A 23015-nucleotide genomic window follows, 5' to 3' on the forward strand; every position below is an offset into this window, starting at 1 on the left:
AGATAGCATACAACTCTATTATAAATATGAAATCTATTTTATCCGTGGAGGAAATATAAAATATACCGGGTCTATCAGACCCAGATTCGGTATCAAAACTGGGGTGAGTAAGAGTTGAACTCGCGACCCCAGGATGCAAGGGTGTTATGTCTTCTTGAACAACCATTGGGTTGCGCGTTACTTTTAATACTCTATGTGTGCAAATAAATATATATACATTTAATATTATAAAATTACTAAGAGTATTAAAGTAATTTCTCATTTTTTCGGGGATGGCCGCGGCCCACCCCAGCCACCCCCTAGTTCCGCCAGTGCTAGTGTGCAAAATTTAATTTTCTAAAATCAACCCATTCAAAATATTATTTTTTTTTGTCATGGTTCAAACTAAATTTTACCTAGGAACAAACACACATTATACCAATCAGGGAGGTAAAGAGTGTGCGTGCATGCTATGTGTTATTAAATTTAAAATTATATAAAAAATATGAGTTTAATTGTTGTGCACCGTCGGTGTAATTTTTTTTTACACGTACATCCAATGACGCGTTGCCACATCATTTAATGAATGTGACACATCATGTGTTTTTAATGATCATACATGATGTGTCGGTATTTATTGGACGCATGTGCAAAATAACTTTACACCGACGTTGAATATAAATTAAATTCAAAAAATATTAATATTTTTATGCTACATTTAGGCTCCAAAAAAATCTAAAGGCCCGTTCAGGGTCGTTGTCAAATTTTGGTTTATTTGGTTTTTTTTTTTTTTTTTTTTTAAACAGGTTTTGCCTAAAATTCAATACCAAAACAATTTTTTTGTTTTTGTTTTGTTTTTGGTTGTTGGTTTATGTTCCGGATTGGACTAAATCTCGGTACTCTCAGGATCTAAAGGCGCTAAACTTCAATGCATGTCATAGGATTACTGTTCTAAGACAAGGAGTCAAGGACACACACGTTCTTGGGGGCACATGGTCTCAGCCAACAAGAGTCCAACATAATACTAATTTAGTATTATTCATGATTCCACTAACGTAGTGGAATTGTCACTTTTCATATATACTCATGCAAAGTTAGCCTATAAATACACACAGGCCTCTAAACCCTAAGGTATGCAAGATTTTCCCAATTTTCTTAGCATTTATCTTATTCAAGACTAATATTTTTGCAAGTACCTTTCCTCTTCGTGCCCGAGACTCCAAGCCACCATAATCAACCACCTAAGCTCACCATTGGAGCGGTTCCGTTATGTCTGTTCAAAGCAATTTATAAGTTATCCATCTTCAATTCCTTCACCACTCCTTAATATTCCTACCACCACCGTCGATTTTATGGTGACAGCCGCCACTATGGCGGATTCAAAAAAAATTATTGGTGGGAGCTAGCAATTATAGCAGGAAACCGCTCCAATGGTTTATAACATACTATAGTGACAAAAAAATAACTCAAAACACATAAAAATGTTATATAAATTACAATAGTCTTCTACAAGATTCCATATTATAAAAATGATCGATGATATTTTTTAGTACCAACAATTTAAAAGTTAAGAGAGAAGATTAAATTTAAGAGAGAAAGTGTGTGTGAATATTGAAAAATTGGAGTAGTGAAAAATTAAAAAATAAGAAGAAAAATTGGAGGTGAATGAATAATAGCCTTAGTCATTGGGACTTAAAAAAAAAAATAGTACTATTAAAGTAAAGCTATATCTTTTGGCGGGGGCTTGAGCCCCCAAATGGATGATAGTATGATACCTACTTCTGCCCCTGCCGCCACTGTCATTCCGGCAACTACACTATGACCACCATTCCTACGACTACACCGTACCACTGTGTTCCGATCGCCGCCGACGTCCCTATTGATCTTTTATTTCCTTTCCTGTATTATTTCAATAATCAATATTTTGTTTTTCACAAATTAAGTACTCTTTTATTTGCTTTCCTACTATGGATCTTTTATTCTTTTCCTTTCAAATTACCAATCCCTTATATAAAAAATTTATATAATAATAATTGTTACTTGAAATTTGTTTTTTCTTTTTATTTTGTCTAGTAGCTTAGTGAGTAGAAATTCCACTTTAAAGGTGAATAAGTGGAATGTCCGGGGTTCGAACCCCGATTCCTACATAATACATGCGATGTTCGTACCAACGTACTGAGTTAAGTTCATGAAGACATTACTTGAAATAATTCTTTTTTTTTTGGTAGAATACTTGAAATAATTCTAATATCTTCACTTTAAAAGATCAATCATACATTTATACTTTTAGGATATAATAAATACTTGAGATTTATTTTAAGTTTGGTAAATAGACCTTCCTTATATATAGTGTGAACACAATCTGATTTTTTTAATCTCTTAATTTGAGTTTTTTTTGAGAAAAAGTTAATATTAGTCGTTATTCAATTAGACATTCGGTCAATAAAAAAAAGTACTAATAAATTGATTCAAGTGACAAATCACGGATTCATGCGCATAAAATATTCGGTTTTGAGAAGAAAATCAATTTTGTGTCCCTCACAATTTTTCCGAAGAGATTATAACAGTTATAAACAGCGATGGAAACTTTATTCCTATCGTATGATGATAAAAATATTGTCTAAGAAATAAGTTAGAGAAGCTTCTCTTATAATGATCCGTCAAAAAAATAAAAAGTTTCTCTTATAATTAATGATATTACTTTTAATTTTTTCACAAAACGATATTGCTTGACAATGTATTAAATAGTTTTTTACTACAATAAATCTTTTTTTGGTACATATACAACGTATTAATAGTTAGACCATATTCATAATTAATATATAATTTGACATTTATAATCAAATTAAAAATGCCAAATTAAATGACCCCTACACAATTAAAAAATAATTCAAAGACATTCCATTTGTACTTTTTTTGAACAGCAACATTCCATTTGTACTGTTTTGTTCCGATTCTTTAATCCGAAATTTCTTCCATTAACTTTCTATTTAACCCCTACACAATTACTCACAAATCACCATAGTAACTTTCAATCCTAATTCATAACTAAGAAACCTCTATGGATCACTCTCTTGTGTCAATCATTTGTGTTTTGATTCTTGGTTTTTTTTCACATTGTCTATGTGATAGGTTGAATCTAGTTGGAACAAATAATAATATATTTAATGTGATGCAATATGGTGCTCATGGCGATGGCAAAACTGATGATGCACAAGTACATATGTCTTTCTTTCTCGTCCTTTTAATTTTAATATTTCATTATGCACTCTGATCTTGAATAATTGATGTATCTACTCTTTTTATTTTTTGGAATAGCAATTTAAATAACTGTTAACAATATTTATTTTTGTATTTTGGTTTGATTGTAGGCATTTTTACGTGCATGGAATAGCACATGTGCAGCACAAGGCTCAGCAACACTAGTTATTCCAGCAAATAAAATATTTTTAGTGACGAACTTATTATTCAACGGTGGTGATTGCAAGGCCACAAGTATTAACATTAAGGTATAACTATAGCTAACCCCCAATATATGTATGCTACTAACACTTCCAACCTTAAAATTTTGTTTCATATCAACCAATTATTCAATCATTTAATATATAATTTTTGCGACAAATCTTATAATTGATCGATATCACAAAATTAAAATGGCCGAAATAGATTGACATATCTTCAGATCTGCAATGTTGATAATGCTAAAGTTATTGAATCTAGGTACCAAGAAGAAAAATGAAAACAAATACTAACATGTTGTTTTTTATATTTAATTATTTTAAAACAAATTTTAATACTCTTGATTTTTAATTAGCCTTTTTTTAAAAAAAAAAAAAAATGACTACAAAAGCCTTTTTTTCACTACAAAAGCCTTTTTTTAAGCAACAGAAGCCTTTTTTTTTTTTTAACACACAAACTTAATTCATTTCATTTATAAAAAAATGTTCAATATAAAAAGAAAAGCCTTGATTTTTTTATTTTTTTTTCAGCTTTTCACCACCAGTTGAATCTGGTTCGGGGGTCAGTTCTGGCATCAAGTGGTTCCAGTCCCCTCCCGATCGCAGTTGTGGGGGATCGAACCGCGGTCCTCCCTACCAAGTTCAGCACCGATCACCACTGAACCAACTAACGATTGGTAGAAAAGCCTTGATTTTATTTGTTGGATGATATACGTGAAATTTTGAATTTTCCTCATATGTTTTATGAGGGGGATGTATGTGCATTTTAATTTATACCAAATTTAACTCTTGATTTTTTTATTTTCCTTAATTGTTTTGTGGGGGAATGAACGTGTAACTTTTTTTGACAAATTTTTAAATAAGGAATATTTAGATGTAAAATGGGTCAAACGTCTTTTTTTTTTTTTGGGAGAACAAGCCTAATAGGGCTCAAATCTTTCATAATATTAGAAAAACTGACATTATATAGAAAGAAGTGGATTTATAGAATAAATCAGTGAGTAATTGATACAAGATAAATAATAAAAACATAGTTAACACGAAAAATTAGTCAAAAAAATAATAAAAATTTTCATATTAAAAAACATGAAAAATAAGTAGAAAAATCAACTTGTTTTTTTGTTAGAGAGTAGAAAAATTAATATACTATACTATTAAATCTCCTTAAGCGTTTGTCTTATTCTTCAAAATCGCCGTCTCTCATTATACCAACAATTCTAAAACTGACATATTTATTTATTAAAAATGTTGGTGTTTACGAAACGAAACACATAAATAAATCTTAGCCATCGATTTAAGCCATGACCAACATGTTTTCCACCAAATATGGAACTTTAGTAATTTCAACCTGTAAAACAATTCCATATAAACATTTCTTGTGTTTCGTATGCCACGTTTATCGTAAAATGCTCTTTGTTTATTTTGCACTCTCTCTTATGCATAAATGAATTGCAGCTTGAAGGAAATATTGTTGCCCCTTCTAAGGAAGCATGGAAGGATACTTCACATTGGATTAATATCGAATATATAAATGGTCTTACAATTGATGGCACAAACACAGGAGGACTCGACGGCCATGGTTCTACTTGGTGGCCATGCAAAACTTGCCCTCGACCAGTAGTATGATTATTCTACACTTTATTTGTTGTGTGTATATATATATATATATATATATATATATATATATATATATATATATATATATATATATATATAATGATAGTTGTCACAAGAAAGTGAAAAAACAAAAGGCAAGAATAATCCGCATCGTTGATTTTATACACATCCATCACATGATTTACATAACACAACAAAATAAATGTTTGAAGCTCTTTATAAGGTTCCACGTTGCATATTCTTGCTTTTCGTCACCCACTTCCTTCATAATATTTAGTAGTGCTGTATGTTGACACCGAATATCAAATTTCATACATTTTATTTTTAATAATTTTGCATAGATTACAAGTTTTACATTTTTTTTAACATCACAAATTTATTTATTTATTTATTTTTTTGGTCAAGTTAACAGCACAAATTTTACAAATCTAAAATGTAATTTATTCAAAAATTAAAATTTTTAATCCTAAATAATTGAGTCCCAGAATACTATGTTTTTTTGGTGATTCTTTATCGTTTTAATTTCTTGTTAATTAACTGTATAGGTCTTGTCTTTCCATTCATGCAACAAACTTAATGTTAACGGTTTGAGGATCAGTAATAGTCCAGGAGCTCATATATCAATAAATGGTTGCGACGGTGCAACATTCTCGAATGTACTAGTTAATTCTCCTGGAACTAGTCCCAATACCGATGGGTTTGACATTTCTTCATCCAAGAATATCTTGATAAAAGATTCAACCATTCATGCAGGTAATCAAAGTTTAATTATTTTTGTCTTATGAAATTTTAATTTTAGTAGTATTTTAAAATGAGTTATACATACACACTATAAATTTAAAATGTGTTTAATTGGTTTGTTTTTCAAGGCTCCTAGGCTCATAATTTTGCTTCTGATTTTTACTAAATGATATCAACATGAAGGGATAAAAAGAGCATGAAGTTTTTATTAACATATTATTTGGTTATTAACTTGTTATAGTTTTCTTGATTGGTGTCATAAACATATAATGTGCACTAAGTCATCTTTGAGTAAAAAATTTGTATTGGGTTCAAGTACCTACCTCTTAATCTTCCTATATATACCTTTGCTTACAAAATGATTATCATAATTATTAAAATAGCATTTTATAACAATGATCAATATATAAGTTCAATTTTCAGACGAGTTGGCATTTTATAAACAGGTGATGATTGTATTGCTATTAATGGTGGATCTTCTTACATCAATGCTACTAATGTTGCCTGTGGACCAGGTCATGGAATAAGGTTAGAGTACGGAGTTTCATATTATTATTATTATTATTATTATTATTATTATTATTATATCGATATCGATTATATTTGAGAAATCTCATAAAATTATTTGGATTAAACAGCATTGGCAGCCTTGGTAAGGGAAAGTCTCATGAGGAGGTCGAAGAGGTTCATGTAAAGAATTGTAGCTTCACTGATACTACAAATGGAGCACGAATCAAGACATTTCCTGTGAGTAACTAATATATAAATGAGAATCCAATTATAATATTTCTACAAATTATTTTTTCACTTCTTTAGCTCCAATCGTATAATTGTGTATATTTGGCATTGGTAATGGTAATATTAATTATTCTATATTTTATATTACATATATTATTAACACATTGACTCATAGTTTTAAATTAGTAAAAGAAATGGCATGATTTTTCTAGACAAATGGGGAGTAGATAGTGAACCATCTCAAGCCCAAATTTTAAAGGGAGATTCTTTTTTACACCACATACACTTTAGAAATATACTTTTGAGAAAAAAAAATATAATTGTTTTCCTCTCAAGATGTATGCTTCTAAAAATATGTAGTTTGATCTTATTGTAGTGTAGTGAGGAAAATGAATTTTAAAGTTTGCATTAGACACTAGTTTAGATTTTAACTTTTAAAGTATGAATAAAATATTAAAGAAATATTATTTTGCAGGGTGGATCAGGTTTTGCAAGGAAGATTACTTTTGAGCAAATTCAGCTTACAAATGTTAAGAATGCAATAATTATAGACCAACATTACGGCATTAAAATTGATGCGGTACACATTTCTCTCTCTATTTTTTTTTTTTTTTAGGGTTATGTTAACTTGTGCCCTAAGGGCACATGTTAAGCTACCTAAAAATAGAAATATAGCTTTTAATGATAGAAAACATTTAATGTTTAGAGAATTGAATACACCACAAGTTCAATAAATTTTTTCCACATTTATCTCCTTAACATGTGCCCTTAAGGGCACAAGTTAACATTCTCCTTTTTTTTATATACTTTCTCTGGACACAATTATAAGTAAAATTTATTATGTTTTGAACTTTGTGGTAATTATTAGGAATCGGCTGTGCAAGTGAGTGATGTAACATATCAGGGATTTAGTGGAACTGGTGCTGGTGACTTAGCTATTAATCTGAACTGTGAGAGTTGTCTCAACATTGTATTGAATAAAATTTCTATTGTTCCATCTCAACCTAAAACTCAGCTTCATACTATTTGCAAAAATTTCCATGGAACAATTACTTCCACTGTTCCAAAAGTCACTTGCAGTTAAAATAGCTTAACCATAATTGACATAATGTGAAGTTATGTCATAGTTGTATTCATTTAGAAAAATAGTAATGCAATATGGAAATTTTTTTGCTTTGTCATAATATGTGTTATTCCCAATTTAATATGTACTCCCTCCGTCCCAAAAAGAATGACCCATTTTGAATATATGCACTATTCATATATATTGTTTTGACCATATTTTTCTACTAATAAATAAAAATAAATATTAACATATAAGATGTTGTTAGATTCGTCTCGATGAGTATTTTCAAAATATCAATTTTTTATAATTTTTACTATTATACAATTAAAGATATTAGTCGCCAAAGTTATGCATTGGCATGCGTGTTTCGGTCAACTGGGTCATTCTTTTTGGGACGGAGGGAGTATTTCATTTTCATTCAATCATCAACTTGGATAATTAGAGTAAGATCAAATTAATCATATTCTAACTTGGTATTTTGATTCCAAATTTCCAAAGTCAAAATATGAAATGTCTAACCTTAATCGAACAATATTTCAGATTGAAGATTAGGCCAAATACAGGACTTTTAGTTGTAAAAATATAAATCAATCCAATCATATATTTGGCTATAAATTTCATTTTATACAATACAATTATTGCACCATAATATTCATCAAAATTTGAAATAAATTATTTCTCATTTGATAAATCAAAAAAATAAAATAAAAATTTGGATTGCCTTTATTTAGCGTGTAATGTCTTAGTTTGGATTATCATCTATGTGACACTCTAAACTCCAAACTAGAATAACCTAATATTTATTATAATTTCTATAGGAAATCAAAAGTGACTTTTCAAAAACTTTCCTCAAAGCTATATTTTATAAATAAACAACTAATTAAGAGCATAATGACATCAAACAATTTAGAAGGCAGTTCAATTATGTTGGCACCTCTCGTAAATTCCAATCATATTCCAAATGTTCATGATGACATAAAAAACAAAAGATTAAATAGCATTTTTGTCCCCTAAATTTTACAAATTTGGTTTTTGGCCCCCTAATTTTTAAAATAGCATTTTTGGTCTCATATCTTTAGCCCTTTTTGCAAAAGGTCAATTTTGACCAAGTCAAAGACGATGTGGCAAGTCACTTAATAATTAAAACAAAATAAAAATAAAATAAAAATAATGATGGAAATGGAAATATAATTAATTTGTTTGTTAATAAGGTGGTGGGTGCTATGTTTTATGGCGCAACAAACAATTAGATGTGATGAGATTCATGCAGCGTGTGAGGTGCTGGGGTCATCAGCAAAAACCTATGTATGTTTGTGAAACTTAGAAGGTCAAAAGTGTAATTTAGTCAAAACAAAAAGATAAATGAAAAGCAATAAGCAATAGTAAAAACTAGGTCGATATAAAATTATAGGCAAACCACGTCTATCCCAAAAAAACGGTCGATTTCTAAGATTCAATGAAACAATCTCATGATTCATACAGGCTTGGATAGCAATCTAAGTTTGTGGATATAGAGTGACTCTTAGGTTGCTATTTCAATTGCCCAAATAATTGCCATGAGCTCGGCATGAAGCATTATATACATTTTAAACACTTATTAACTTGTTTTACAAGTAACTTATTAGAAAGCCCCAACTAAATGCATTTCTACCTAAATTCCCTTATTTTTATAGGTAATCAAGGAGTTGGAGCAAAAGGAACAAGAAAATCTAGCCAAATGACCTTCACTCTGCCAACATAAGGAGCAAACTTGCACTGTTTCCTCGCATGAAGTCTCACCAGAGCGTACTAGGAGCGAACTAAGTCAGAATGTAAATATGCTTGCTTGCCAGGACTTCGCTCAATTTAGTATTTGTTCAATCTTTTGGCCGCTCAATTTATCTCGTCCAAAAACATATTTAAAAACAAACACGGTTTTCAAATACCTTATTTCTTAAGAGATCACATGCAACCTGAAAAACTATAGTTAAACTTAGATCATATCACAAATTTAGTGATTTAGATTTAACTTATTAGCCATCTGATCAAAAATAAATGAACAAGATTAAATACTAGGTTCGACTGTCAAGTCAACATCGAATAAATCTGAACCGCTCCATCTAAACTCTATGGCCAAGATTGATAACCGCGTGAAACTACGTGAATACGTTATAGCAGCAAATCCAGATCCCATATTTAGTGATCAAAATAATGCACCACCTACTCTGCAGTAGTGCAGTTAGTTAATAATTGCAAAGCCATGAAAATAAGCAATTCATCAGCATATAAATCAATAAAATCAATATCAATTACAATTATCCCCCATCCAGGCCACAACAAGGTACAAGGAGGAATAATTATATTACAACATTCATTATAGAATCATAACTAATTCATACTCCCTAATGGTTCTAAATTGCAGTTGCAGTTATGCTGCAAACTTCGACAATATTGTACCAAAATACAAACAATAGATACAATAATTGCAATTGCGATGTTGTTGTTGAGACCTCTAAAACAATTTTCTTTCTCCATAATCACAATTTCGGACCACAATTTAAGCCTATGTCCTTCAACTCAAGCTTTCTTCTCCTTAACTGGGGCTAGTTCTGCTGACATAAACACAAAACGATAAACCAAAGCAGCAGAACTAGCCCCAATTAAAGGACAAATCCAAAAAACATAAAATTGCTCCCAAGTATTATGCTTATTATTCATATAAGCCCAACCAAATGCATTAGCAGGGTTCATAGAAGGTCCTGTATAGCCAGAACCAATAATAACCAAAACCAAAGTTGCAACAGAAAGCAAATAAACCTTTAACCAAGGATTTTTAGGACCCTTAAGCATAACAATAAGAATAACAAAGTTATGAGTAAATGTTAAAACACCTTCAACTATAGCTCCTGTATGTAAATCAACTTTCAAAGAAGGACCTTTCATCATATGTTTGTATTCATTTGGCATAACTTGAAGAATTGTTTTGATACCGAACGCGCCGCCTATTGCTTGAGCTGGAAATCTAATGGCCATTGATAGAAGAGATGAATTGGGTCTTAGTCCTAATGTGTAGAAGGAAATTGTTGATGATGGGTTGAAGCTAGCTCCACCTAAGATTCTTCCAATAAGGCTTATTGTGAGGATGATTATTGTGTTTAGGATTGTTGTGATGAATAAACCAGGTAGTGAAACTGGTTCAAGATTAAGGAAAAATGATGTTTTTGTAGAGAGAATTTTTAATGTTGAGATGAAGAAAACAAAGATTGATGTTAAAATTGCATCTCCTATGGCTGATTTAATCACACTCATGTTTAGAGTTTTTTGAAATTGAAATTCTATAACACTTAACTCACTCACTCACTCAGTTTGGATGTGTTGATTGTTGAAGGGTAGAGAAAGAGTGAGGGAAGAATATCTTATGGATATAATTAACTAGAACACATCTTCTTTTCTATCTTGACTTATGGGTGATGAAGCATGGACATAAATAAGGACATTCCAATTAGTTGGTTTGTGTACCTTGTACCATTGTTTCCTTTTTTTTGTCTTGTAGGTTAGTCTTTTGTCTTATAAAAATGAATATACCATTGTTTCCTTTTTTTTTTTTTTTATAACTCACTCTCAAATAGATCATTGACTTTTTTATATTAGTCTCGTGGTCTCTATTTTTATTTTTTTTTGATAATCTCTCGTGGTCTCTATTGATATTTATCTTCTAACATTGTTCAAACTTCAATGCGCTGATGTGAAGTGTTAAATATCACGTCAACAATGACATCATACAATTAAAGTGTAAGGTAATCAACCATCAATTTTAAACAGCGATTATTTGATAAGAAAAGTTTATAAAAATAGGGACTAATTTAATAGTAAGTTGAAAATATCATAGATTATTTTTTTTTACGCAATATCATAGATTATTTTGATAGAAAGAGATTTATGATTTATTTCACAATATGTGAAACAAATATTCAGAAAGATGATTAAGGGATTTGAGTTTGTTTTAAAGATGATCATCATGGGATTTGATTTTCTCTTAAAGATGATGACTTGTTGGTGATGAGGCAAGACATAAATAAGGACATTCTAATTAGTTGGTTTGTGTCCTTTGTGGGTAGTCTTTTGTCTTATAAAATTTACTCCAGTAACATTTTTTTAATTTTTTTTTTCTAGTAAAAATAAAGAGGATGTTATGATTGAGATAATAGAAGAGAAGTATCATTTTAATAATGGACTTATAATAGAGATGTCAATTTGTATATGTATTTGTCTTTACCTAAAATATGTGTATATACGTTTCTTTTATATATGATGCTTATTGGTCACAAGAATCAAATTTAAATTTTTTTTCTTTTTCAATTGAGTATTCTTTGTGCATAACTGCAAAAATTATCTAAAATATTAATTAATTAGTAAAAATCTACGTCATCTCATCTAAATGTTTTTTGGTAATTTTAAGTATATTTTTTTGTGTTTTTTCTAAACTATCCTTTTATAATTTGTAGGTATTTATCGATCAACCAATGAGAACAAGTTATATGCATCTGAAATAAAAGTTAGTTACAAGTCATTTGGAGTTATTTCATCAATCTATTTATATGGTTTGTTCTTATGTTAATTTTTTCTAACTGTCAGGACTTAAACCCTAAACCTCCAACTCTTTAATCCTTAAACCAACGAGTTTAACAACATTAACTATCATCCCACTGGTAGAGTAAATTTCACCATATATGTCAGTTTGAAACTATACTTTCATTTTTGAGAAAATATTTGTTTTGTTTGTAGATACGAATCCCAGAGTAGGATCCACATGTAACAACTGTGCAAAAAAATATTTATGAAACAAGTAAAGTACTAATGGTGCGTGGACAACGTGGTCGACTAAAGAAGCATGTGGTCAATACTTTTGGAAAAGAGCACCATTAGATATAGTCAACAGTCCAGATTTGATGATAAAAAGAGAGAATACCTAAACATTTCCACAAACAATTTTGCTCCTCTCTCCCCTATGCATTTAGAAAAGCATTTTGTTAATTTCAATTATGCATTTAGGGTATGTTTAGTAATAAAGAGAAGTTGTAAAGAGAAATAGGTGAGAGAGTGCGAGAAGAGAAAGATGAGAAATATAGGAGATTTAGATTGTGTTTGGTAAAATTAAACTGCTCTCTCCGGTCTCGAATATAAGCAACAAAAAAAAATTGTTAGTCTCAAATATTAGCAAAAATTTATTGCAATCATTAGTTTTAATGTCATAATTCCAATTTTACCCAAAATATGTGCAATTAGTTACGTTAATTTAAAACAAAAGGAAGGATAAAATTGAAAATGAAATAATTTTGGTTTTTTCTAATTAACCCTCACATAAATTGAGGGTAGGTGCCCTATGATGATGTGGCACCAATGAAATTCATCCACATTTATTTAAGTCAAACATAATTAATTTTTTACCATAAATTATTTTGACTACTTTTATTTTCAATTAATTATATTTTATGTATTATATTCTATGAATTTATATTTTGGACCTAATTACTTTTGATTTGTTTGCTTCTTCTTCAAATTGTATTACGTCTCAAACAACTTTCTTCTTCGCGTAAAAAAAAAAAAAACTTTCTTCTTATCGTCAAAAAACTTTCTTATTCTTCTTAATGCTTTCAATCTCTGCCGCATCCTCCACCACCGTCATGTTAGCATTCTACGGCTCCTCCGCTTTTGTGTTATCCGATGTCAATCTTTACTGCAGCCTTCGCCACCGATCTACCGGATTTCTTCAAGATTCTAAAACTTGTGATTTTCAATTTCTTAGATGTTATGTTTTTTAGCGTATTTTTTCCTGTTTTTTTTTCCTTATTTTTTCCTGTTATGTCATAGAATGTGATTCTTATTCATCGTCATTTTGTTTTTGTTTGCTTTGGTTGTCCATATCGGGAAAAAATTGAAAACAAAATAGTTTAGAGAAGACAAAACGAAATTAGGAAGACAAACTAATTCTTGAACTTGTTTAGAAGTAAAAATATAAATAGTTCATCTGAACTAAAAGAAAGGTCGGACCATTGTCGGAAAACATACACACGGGAGCTCGCCCGATCACAAGTGCGGTCTACCTGAAATTTATCCGATCAAAATGAAAAGGTTCGACTATTATAAGAAGACGAACTAACTCTTGAACTTGTTTAGGGTTTAGGGTTTAACTATTGATCACAAGTAAAAATATAAATAGTTCATCTGAACTAAAAGAAAGGTCGGACCATTGTCGCAAACCTAAACCTAATTACTTAACCTAATTTTTTCCCCTCTTTTTTCTAAGATCGACATCATGTCAACCAACGTTAATCTATGCAATGATTTAAAGAGATTGAAAAAATAAATACTATATACTCCCTCTGTTTCAAATTACTTGTCGTTTTAGAAAAAAAAAATTAAGAAATTGTATTTTTGCACTTAATTTCTTATTATACCTTATTTTAATTCACCAATAAGCTTAATTTGTTTTTTTCCATGCATTTTATCTTTCCAATAAATTTAATATGTTATGTACCAATTTTTTTAAAAAACAAACATTTTTTTTTTGAAAACTTAAAAAAACAAACTTTAATTTTTCAAATATATAAATCTTTTACGGTTTCGACTACTCCTAAATATTTGGAATTTACATGAGTGACTTAGATAGTTAACAATTTTTTTTCTAAAACGACAAGTAATTTGAAACGGAGGGAGTATTTACACCGGAATAGCATAAATTATTTGTTTTGATTTTTTTTGAAGCATTATTTAATTTCATTTAATAAATGTACAAGTTGAATTGTGTATTTAAATTAGAGATATTAGTTTTTTTTCTTTGTTGTTTTTGTTCTCTTATTATTTTTATTTAAACTAACATTGATATATATTTATTTTTTCGAGCCTATAACATTGATTTTATTTTACTAATAACATTGATATTTAATTTTAGAATCAATATATAATATTTAGAAACAAGCATTAATGATCAAATTAATTCTAATTATATTTACACATTGTCTAAAATATAATTAAAGAAAACTAGTAACATAAAATATAATTAATTGAAAATAAAAGTAGTCAAAATAATTTATGGTAAAAAATTAATTATGTTTGACTTAAATACACGTGGATGAATTTTATTGGTGCCACATCAGCATAGGGCAACTACCCTCAATTTATGTGAGGGTAGAGAAGTAGTCACCAATAATTTTTCTTAATCATTAATTACACTTTACCTACTTTCCTTAAAAGGAGAGCTTTTTTGAAATTTTGCTTACGTACAAGACTAGAGAGAGTATAAGCTTGTTTATAATTGAAAAAGTTAGTTGAAACATTATACTATCTTATAGTTGATAACTAATAATTCTTAGCTTATAGTTGAAAAACTACTAGAATGAAATTATACGTAGTTACGCATATTCTCTCAATCGCAACCCTGTTAATGATGTACTTTATTTTCTCTACTATAGTGCACGTCTTGCTCTATGGATTACCATCATAAAAAATTCTCATTTGAGTCTCAGTCATTTTTCTGGATTGACACTGGGAGTTTAAAATCATGAAGAAAATTAACAGGGAAGTTTAAAAAAAATGAAGAAAGAAACATAGAATATTTTGCCCTTCCAATAAAATTTTCCAAAAATACGTGGTTAACTCAATTTTATATAATTTGCGTCTTAAATAGATTCAATTTAATTGACACCCTATTTAGGAGGAGCTTTCAAGAAAATATAACAACTTTTAATGACACAAATCTATCTCACAACTTCCCCAACACCATACATATATTTACTGTACCGAAGGGTGAGTGTTGTTTATTAACTTTGAGCTAAATTCTAAAATCCATCTATGTTTGTCTAACCGAAAAAAGATCCCAATCCAATCCTCTCCACTCTTTTAACCATCCCAATCCCACTAATATATTTCCACAAAAAAGATTTGAAGTTTGACCCGCAAGATTTAAATTTGATAATACTTTGGCGCCATATTATGCGAAAATTTCTCAACGCACCTCAATATTTCTCCCCCACTCCCTAGCGCACCTAAAAAAATTCGGAAAATACGTTCCGAACTGTTTTTTAGTGTAAAATTTACACTATAAAAAATTCGGAAAACGTTTTCCGAATTTTTTGGGGAGTGGGGGAGAAAGTGGGTGGGTGTGTTGAGAAATTTTCATATTATGCCATGAGCACCCTTTTTCACTATAAATCTACCTTATCCAATAGTGGCCACTTCCACTTTGTGTGAAGCAAGTATTCATTATCCTCAAATCCTCACCCCAAAACCAATTTACGAAACGATGCTTTGATCTCATCGAATGAGCTGTTATTAAAGAACAACACTAGTGTACTATTGTTGAACAAAGTTCCTCTATATATAAGAATTCCTTCTCATTAGCTAGCGTTTACATTAAGGCATCAGCCTGCAATTTTGGGCCATCAAGAAAATCCCTTACAAATATCATCATATTGTTGAATTTGGAGTTAGCAGCTCATTTTTATCACACCACGCTTTATAGATATTGAAATAAAATTCATCTCAGCTTCATGATTAGGGTCATAAAAAGACAATAAATAACACCAGTTAGGGTCATTTTTATTGAGGCATCCATTCCTTACAAACTTATGAAACATTAGGCAATAGGGTCATTAATATCATAACTCAAAATCACTTCTAATTGAAGTTGCAAAATTTAATTTAGGGACTAAGGGTCACCAAAGCACAATCCATTCATGCATTTTGAATAAAAATTCATATATATTGTTTGAAAGAAAAGCGGACACTGATAGAGACATTTTCTTGAGTAGCAATTAATGCAACAACTATCTTTCACATTCAGGGACTAGGGTGACCAAGTTCATCCAACATTTTACTCAATGGTCATTGAGGCATCAATGATCCACCCGTTACAAAATTTATAAAACAAAGTAAATTCATCCTTTCCAATGGTCAAATTTGGGGTTACTAGGGCAATATAATCAAGTCCTTTTTTAGATAATGAAAAAGATTCCATCACACAATGATTCACAATCTTAGGATTTTTATATTCTCCTAAATTTTGATTTACTAAATTGATGGTTCACTTTTTTGCTCAAGCAAAGGATTGAATGTTCTTGAATAATCAAGAATGAGAAAAATGGGTAAGGTTCTAACGTTTTTCAAGCAGAAAATTGAATGTTTTTTAAGAATTATAAAAATGTGTATCCAAACAAGTATCAATGCGAATATATTGGAATGAAAGTTCCAAAGTTACTGCATAGCAAACGGAAAAGTTAATCTTTCAAAATATTGGTATCAAACAGGATAATCGGACATAACACTATTTTCTCAATTAAGGTTCTTTTGTTTTTCTCAAGCAGAAGATTGAATGTTTTTGAATAATCAAGAATGAGAAAATCGGACATAACACTATTTGCTCAATTAAGGTTCTTTTGTTTTTCTCAAGCAGAAGATTGAATGTTCTTGAATAATCAAGAATGAGAAAATGAGTATCACACATGCATGAATGCAAATATGTGGAAAGGAAGTTCAAAAAATTACGGTAGCAAACAAAAGATAATATCTTTCAGGGTTCTCGGCACAGAGCATACCTGTTACATAATAAATCGTCTGAAAGAAATGTCATTAGTCACCACAACAAGTTTGTAGGCTGCATACCAGAGAGGTTGTACCACCTTTAAGAGCTCACCTGTATTCAGTTAATAAATCCAAGACTTGCAGTCAAAAGCATTGACAGATACAACTTTGTTATGGTTTCATTCATTGGTCGCAATGCCAGCATCCTCATATGACATGGTGGTCTGCATAATGCCATATATACCTTTGAGAAATAGTTCAGACTCCAAAGAGTTAGTTCCTTAGAGAATTTCTTTGATACCTTTTATCAATAGGCTAATCCAACACAAGCATGCACTCCATTTTGCATTTGCAAAATCACTTCATATTACAGTTGCAAAATTGTATTTAAGGACTAGGTCATCAAAGCACAATAGCTAATATTTGTGCCTTATATTATGAATAAAATTTTATATTAAAATTGCATTTAAGGCAACTACTAGCTTTCACATTAAGGCATCATCCAACATTTTTGGGTTATCAAGACAATCCCTTACACAAATCATGGAAAAAAGTATAATCGTCTGATTATCGAATTTGGAGTTAGTGGACTCATGTATACCATACCACCCTTTATAAATATTGAAGGGAAAAAAAATCATCTTGGTGACAGTTTCATAATAAGACAATAGAGAGACCATACACGTTTTGAATAAAAGTTCATATGAAAATTTCTTTAAAGGTCAAACAAACATCCATCATTTCCTTTATGAATAAAGAGTTTGTAATGCATTTTACAAAGGTCATTGAGGCATCCATCCCTTACAAAACTTATGAAACATTAGGAATTAGGGTCATTAAGTTCATAATACAAATACACTTATGATTGCAGCAGTTGCAAAATTGAATTTAGGGACTGAGGATCATCGAATCAAAATAGATATCCATTCAAGCATTATGAATTTTGGGACAAAACACCTTTTGCTCAATTAATAAGGTTCTTCTGTTTTTCTCAAGCAAAAGATTGAATGTCTTGAATAATCAAGAATGAGAAAAATGGTTAAGGCTCTACCTTTTTTCAAGAAAAGAAATGAATGTTCTTGACTAAATAAGAAATAGACATATTGGTACGTACAAAATAGGTGTCTCAATGCAAATATATTAGATTGAAAGTTCCAAAATTACCATAGCAAACGAAAAAGTACTATCTTCCAAAATATTGGTACCAAACAGAGTCTTGGGAGAAAACACCTTTTGCTGAATTAGTAAGGTTATTTTGTTTTTATCGAGCAGAAGATTGAATGTTGAATAATCAAGAATGAGAAAATGAGTATCTGAACATATGCATCAATGCAAATAAGTGAACAAAAATAAAAAAAATTACCATAGCAAACGAAGGTTATCTTTCAACCTCAGGGTCTCGACATAGAACATATAATCAGTTTATTTTGAATGTTCTTAAAAAAATTGTGTTTGATTGTCTAATAATCTCCACTCGAGAAATCAAAACATAAAAAATTGAGACAGGAATCATATACCTCTTGATGTGGACTTTTCATTTTCAAATTTGGGATCAAAAGTTGATCTGATTCGTGCATGAAGCCACACCAACACCTGAACCATCAACCTGCCCTTTTACCCACGCCAGCATGCTTTAAACTTCTGTTACAGTCCTCCACTAACAGTTCCATGAGATTTCGGTTTCGAAATCACTGTTGAACCTTGGGAATTAACCACCTTATTAGCATGCTGAACCTGAACACTGCTATGTTCACCAATAAAAGGTTTTGTATTTATCAAGCAGAAGATTGAATGATCAAGAACGTTAAAAATGGTTAAGGTTCTACCTTTTTCAGTTACTAAATCCAAGACTTACATCTATAATTATCAACACAAATCTAGTGCTATCTGATTCTTATACCAACACCCACCAAAATTTTTCGGATTTCACAATAGGTCTGAAGTAAAAAAAGACTAACGGATACCAGATAAATATTATAAGAACTAGTTTAGACTCCAAAGAGTTGGTTTCTTTATACTTATTTTCAGTTGATCCGTTTCTTCCTTAGAGAATTCCTTTGAAACCCTTATCAGTAGGCTAATCAATCAAACACAAGGAAGCACTTCCTTTTGCATTTGCAAAATCACTTCTTACTGTAGTTGCCAAATTGCATTTAGGGCCTAGGGTCATCAGAGCACAAAAGATAACATTCATGCCTTATATTATGAATGAAATATTATATTAATATTGCATTTAAGGCAACAACTAGCTTTCACATTAAGGCAATCCCCTTACAAAAATCATGGAACAAAGTATATCCATCTTATTGTCGAATTTGGAGTTGGTAAGCTCATCCACATTTAGGGTCATAAAAAGACTATAGACACCATCAAGATTTTGAATAAAATTTCATATTAAAATTGCTTCGCTTTGCTTTGAAAGTCACCATCCAACTTTTCCATTATGAATAAAGAATTCATAGTACATTTTCCTCAACGGTATTTGAGGTATCCATCCGTTGCAAAACTTATGTAACATTAGGGACAAGGGTAATTAAGTTTGTAATGCAAAATCACTTCTAATTGCAGTGCAAAATTGAACTAAGGGACTAAGGGTCATCATAGCAGAATATATATCCAGTCATGCATTATTATGAATAAAAATTCATAACTTTTTTTAATGGAAAAGAGGACACCGATAGAGACAATTGTTTGAGTAGCAATTAAGGCAACAACTAGCTTTCACATTCAGGGACTAGGGTCATTAAGTTCATCCAACATTTTACTATATGGTCATTGAGGCATATCTATGATCCATCCGTTAAAATTTATAAAACAACGGATATTCATCGATTCCAACGGTCAAATTTGGGGTTACTAGAGCAATATACTCCACCCCATTTTTAACACCCTTTTAAATTTTGATTAACAAAATTGAAGGTTCAATTTATTCTCAAACAGAAGATTCAATGTTCTTAAATAATCAAGAATGAGAAAAATGGGTAAGGTTCGACCGTTTTTCAAGCATAAAATTGAATGTTCTTGAATAATCATTTTCCTCTATTTTTTAAACCATGCCATATAGAAATCCAAGAAAAAGTTTACCAGGCTCCGTAGACAGTGCAATTAGGTCCTTCAATATCACAAGTTCTGTCGAAAGTTCTTCAGAACCCAAAAGTTTTAGATACTCCATTGCTGTGGTCAGCAACCCTTGACTTGCTAAGATTTCAGCATATTTCTCAACAAGCTTGCACAGAGAGGCACTAAAGCGCTTCTGCCCAGTTGCCAAGGCAAGAACAATAGTTTTTTCCATCAAATCCTAACATGTATAATTGCTGGTTGTCAAACTGTACTATTGGTAAGTGAGAGTTTTATACTATAGTTATACATATTTACATGTACAAATACGAGTATCAATCTTACCTGAAGAAATTTCAAAGAGTTGCAGCTCCTTGACCAAATTTCAAATGTTTTATCAATATTTCCAGCACATATAAAACAAAGAGTAGCAGCTAATGTATTGCCATCCCCCATGAGTTTTGAAGCAAGTGTGTCGCAGAGCATAGTCCATTCATCTCTCTGAGCAAACTGTAAACATGTGAAGACAAGAATTATAATAGCTTACTATAAAAATACCCGATAATCAAAATTTATGTCCCATTGGGGATTTTATAGTTTATGCTAAGAAAAAGATAAACCATCCACATATTGCATCATGATCTTAGATATCACTCAATATGACAACTGTAGCAATAGTATGTAGACAACATATGTCAAAAGGTTGAATCAAATTAGTTTGTTAATAGTAACAATTAGGGAGTTGGACAGTGTTGAAAATTGATCATGGTGGCACCAAGGCAGGGAAAGTTGACAGACCACAATACAATGGGAGTGGTGTATTGGTTTTCGTATGGTGGGGCATGGTGGCCGCAATGAAGTTGGTGCTCGCAATCATAATCTGCCATCGACAACATCGAAGTTACTTGAGTTAGTTACAGCGTATAATAAACATCATAGGCCTGTTGCCTATAAATAGGAATAGGGGTTGAGATGGAGAGGATGGAAGTCAACTGGGAGAGTTTAGATCTCTCGAATACCTGAGTTTTGTTACTGCATCCAATAAAGATTTCTCTTTCCTGATCCAATTTCTATCACTTGGTATCAGAGCTCTAGTCTTGGAGTTGGGGAGCATTTAGAGTGAAAGTAGGTTCAAGAACAATGCCAAGATTTGACGGGAGTGACAAATGTACTGTTCTGGGTAAAGTTAAAAGCGTGGACCAACAAGAACCAGTGGGACGGGTAGAAACAGAAAAAAGAATAAAAGTGGCCAAAGACAAAGAAAAGGGGAAAACAGCATTTGCAAACTCTTAAACGAAAATCAACAATCAGAAAACAGGCAAAAACGAAGCAATGAAGGCAGAAAACAACCAGAGGTTTAAGTGAGTCTGAACACTACTAAAATTTTCATACGTAACTCCGTATTCCCTTTTAATCAATTTAAGAATTATAGGAAGACTAAAATGATGAGCATACTTTAAAAACTAACCGAAAAAACAGTTAGATCAGCAGCAAAGACCAATGAGACTTACAAGAGCAAGGGTTTCTTTCCAGAATTTTAGAGGCCTGGTGTTCACAAGGCTTAAGAGATCATTGCTCACCATCGCTGAAACAACCTGAAAATAGAAATGAACCACAAATGAAAGAGATTTACAAAAAATAAATATCTGATAGGAATTTGACAATTTTTGTTGGATATGAAATTTAAATAGATTGTAAGATGTAATAATATCAACTACCTTTAAGTATGGTGATCGGTTCTTCTTAAGGTATTGATCCCATGTACTTTCCCACAAGGAGGTAGTACCCACGTGAGCAATAACTAAAGCATCAGCCCATTTATTTGCAGATATGCATTGAGAAACTGCCCTCTTGTTGTCCCCAACAACTAAAGCACGCTGAACAGTGAACACTGTCATCAAATGAAGGATCACTGCTCTCTTCCACTTCCACATCATCATCTTCGATTTTCTCTGAACCATTTGCATTATCTGCCATAACAATAAAAAGCACACAACATATGCAAGAGCCACAGCCTAATTGTTAGGCTGACAATCAAACGCAAACAGCATAAAACAATATTGCGCTTCGTGGATAGAACTTACTCTGATTTCTGAGTCTTTTTATCACATAAAACCCTTAATAAAGTTCTTTCCCCATTCTGTATTGCAGCTTCAAATTCAGATGAACGACTCAACAGACCGTCTTCAGTGACCATGTTGTTATGCACATAAACCTGGAAAATTATAAATAAGATGAATTCAACTGAAAGGTTACAGAACATTGACAAAGAAATATACTCAAAGTACTAAAATCTTGCCTCTGAAGCCCCAGTAGGAGAACCTGAAGCACTAGGACGAAATGACACAAGTGTACCTCCAAAGCCAAAAGACACATCAGAATTCAGAATGTAAATTCAGAATGTCTCCTCCAACAGAATTCTGAATGCACACATCAAATAGTTTGCACTCAATTCCTCAAAAAAAAAAAAAAAAAGTATTTAAAACTAACATAGTGTAACTATAACAGCCACTAAACAAACATAGCACTTATAGCCCATGCGAAAAGCAAGGCGACATCTGCTGTTGTTTTGCCAAAATTATTCAGCTGCATCAAATAAAATTGACGATTATTTTTAACTTTATATATAAAACCGTAACTTAAATTTATATTTAAGTGAGCTTTGCCTACCGTAAAACTAAAAACTAATCCAGGATAGCTACTCTCCTGGTAATTATGGGGTATAACAGGCGAAATCTGGCAACAAACTATTTTCAATGCTGGATCAGGTTCAGCATTTGAATAATACAGATGATCAGTGT

The 23015-nt window shown here is 31.2% G+C and overlaps 3 protein-coding genes across 3 annotated transcripts; 1 reads left to right on the plus strand and 2 right to left on the minus strand.

The window, feature by feature from the left end:
• Nucleotides 1–3040: 3040 nt before the first annotated feature.
• LOC123922142 (probable polygalacturonase At3g15720) lies at nucleotides 3041–7617 on the plus strand. Its single transcript, XM_045974887.1, has 8 exons — nucleotides 3041–3196; nucleotides 3351–3456; nucleotides 4927–5057; nucleotides 5600–5807; nucleotides 6242–6323; nucleotides 6434–6542; nucleotides 7009–7113; nucleotides 7438–7617. Exons 1-8 carry the CDS (start codon nucleotides 3041–3043, stop codon nucleotides 7615–7617), a joined length of 1077 nt encoding a protein of 358 aa, XP_045830843.1.
• A 2222-nt stretch (nucleotides 7618–9839) lies between these two features.
• LOC123920313 (aquaporin SIP1-1-like) lies at nucleotides 9840–11106 on the minus strand. The gene has a single exon (XM_045972585.1). It carries the CDS (start codon nucleotides 10885–10887, stop codon nucleotides 10156–10158), a length of 732 nt encoding a protein of 243 aa, XP_045828541.1. The 5' UTR covers nucleotides 10888–11106; the 3' UTR covers nucleotides 9840–10155.
• Nucleotides 11107–19845: 8739 nt separating this feature from the next.
• LOC123920314 (protein transport protein SEC31 homolog B-like) lies at nucleotides 19846–22429 on the minus strand. Its single transcript, XM_045972586.1, has 5 exons — nucleotides 22299–22429; nucleotides 21933–22184; nucleotides 21726–21809; nucleotides 20560–20724; nucleotides 19846–20455 (listed from the first exon to the last, which is right to left on the minus strand). Exons 2-5 carry the CDS (start codon nucleotides 22179–22181, stop codon nucleotides 20204–20206), a joined length of 750 nt encoding a protein of 249 aa, XP_045828542.1. The 5' UTR covers nucleotides 22182–22184; nucleotides 22299–22429; the 3' UTR covers nucleotides 19846–20203.
• Nucleotides 22430–23015: the final 586 nt, after the last annotated feature.

The sequence above is a fragment of the Trifolium pratense genome, linkage group LG4 (genome assembly GCF_020283565.1).
Source record: "Trifolium pratense cultivar HEN17-A07 linkage group LG4, ARS_RC_1.1, whole genome shotgun sequence".
Classification (NCBI taxonomy): domain Eukaryota; kingdom Viridiplantae; phylum Streptophyta; class Magnoliopsida; order Fabales; family Fabaceae; genus Trifolium; species Trifolium pratense.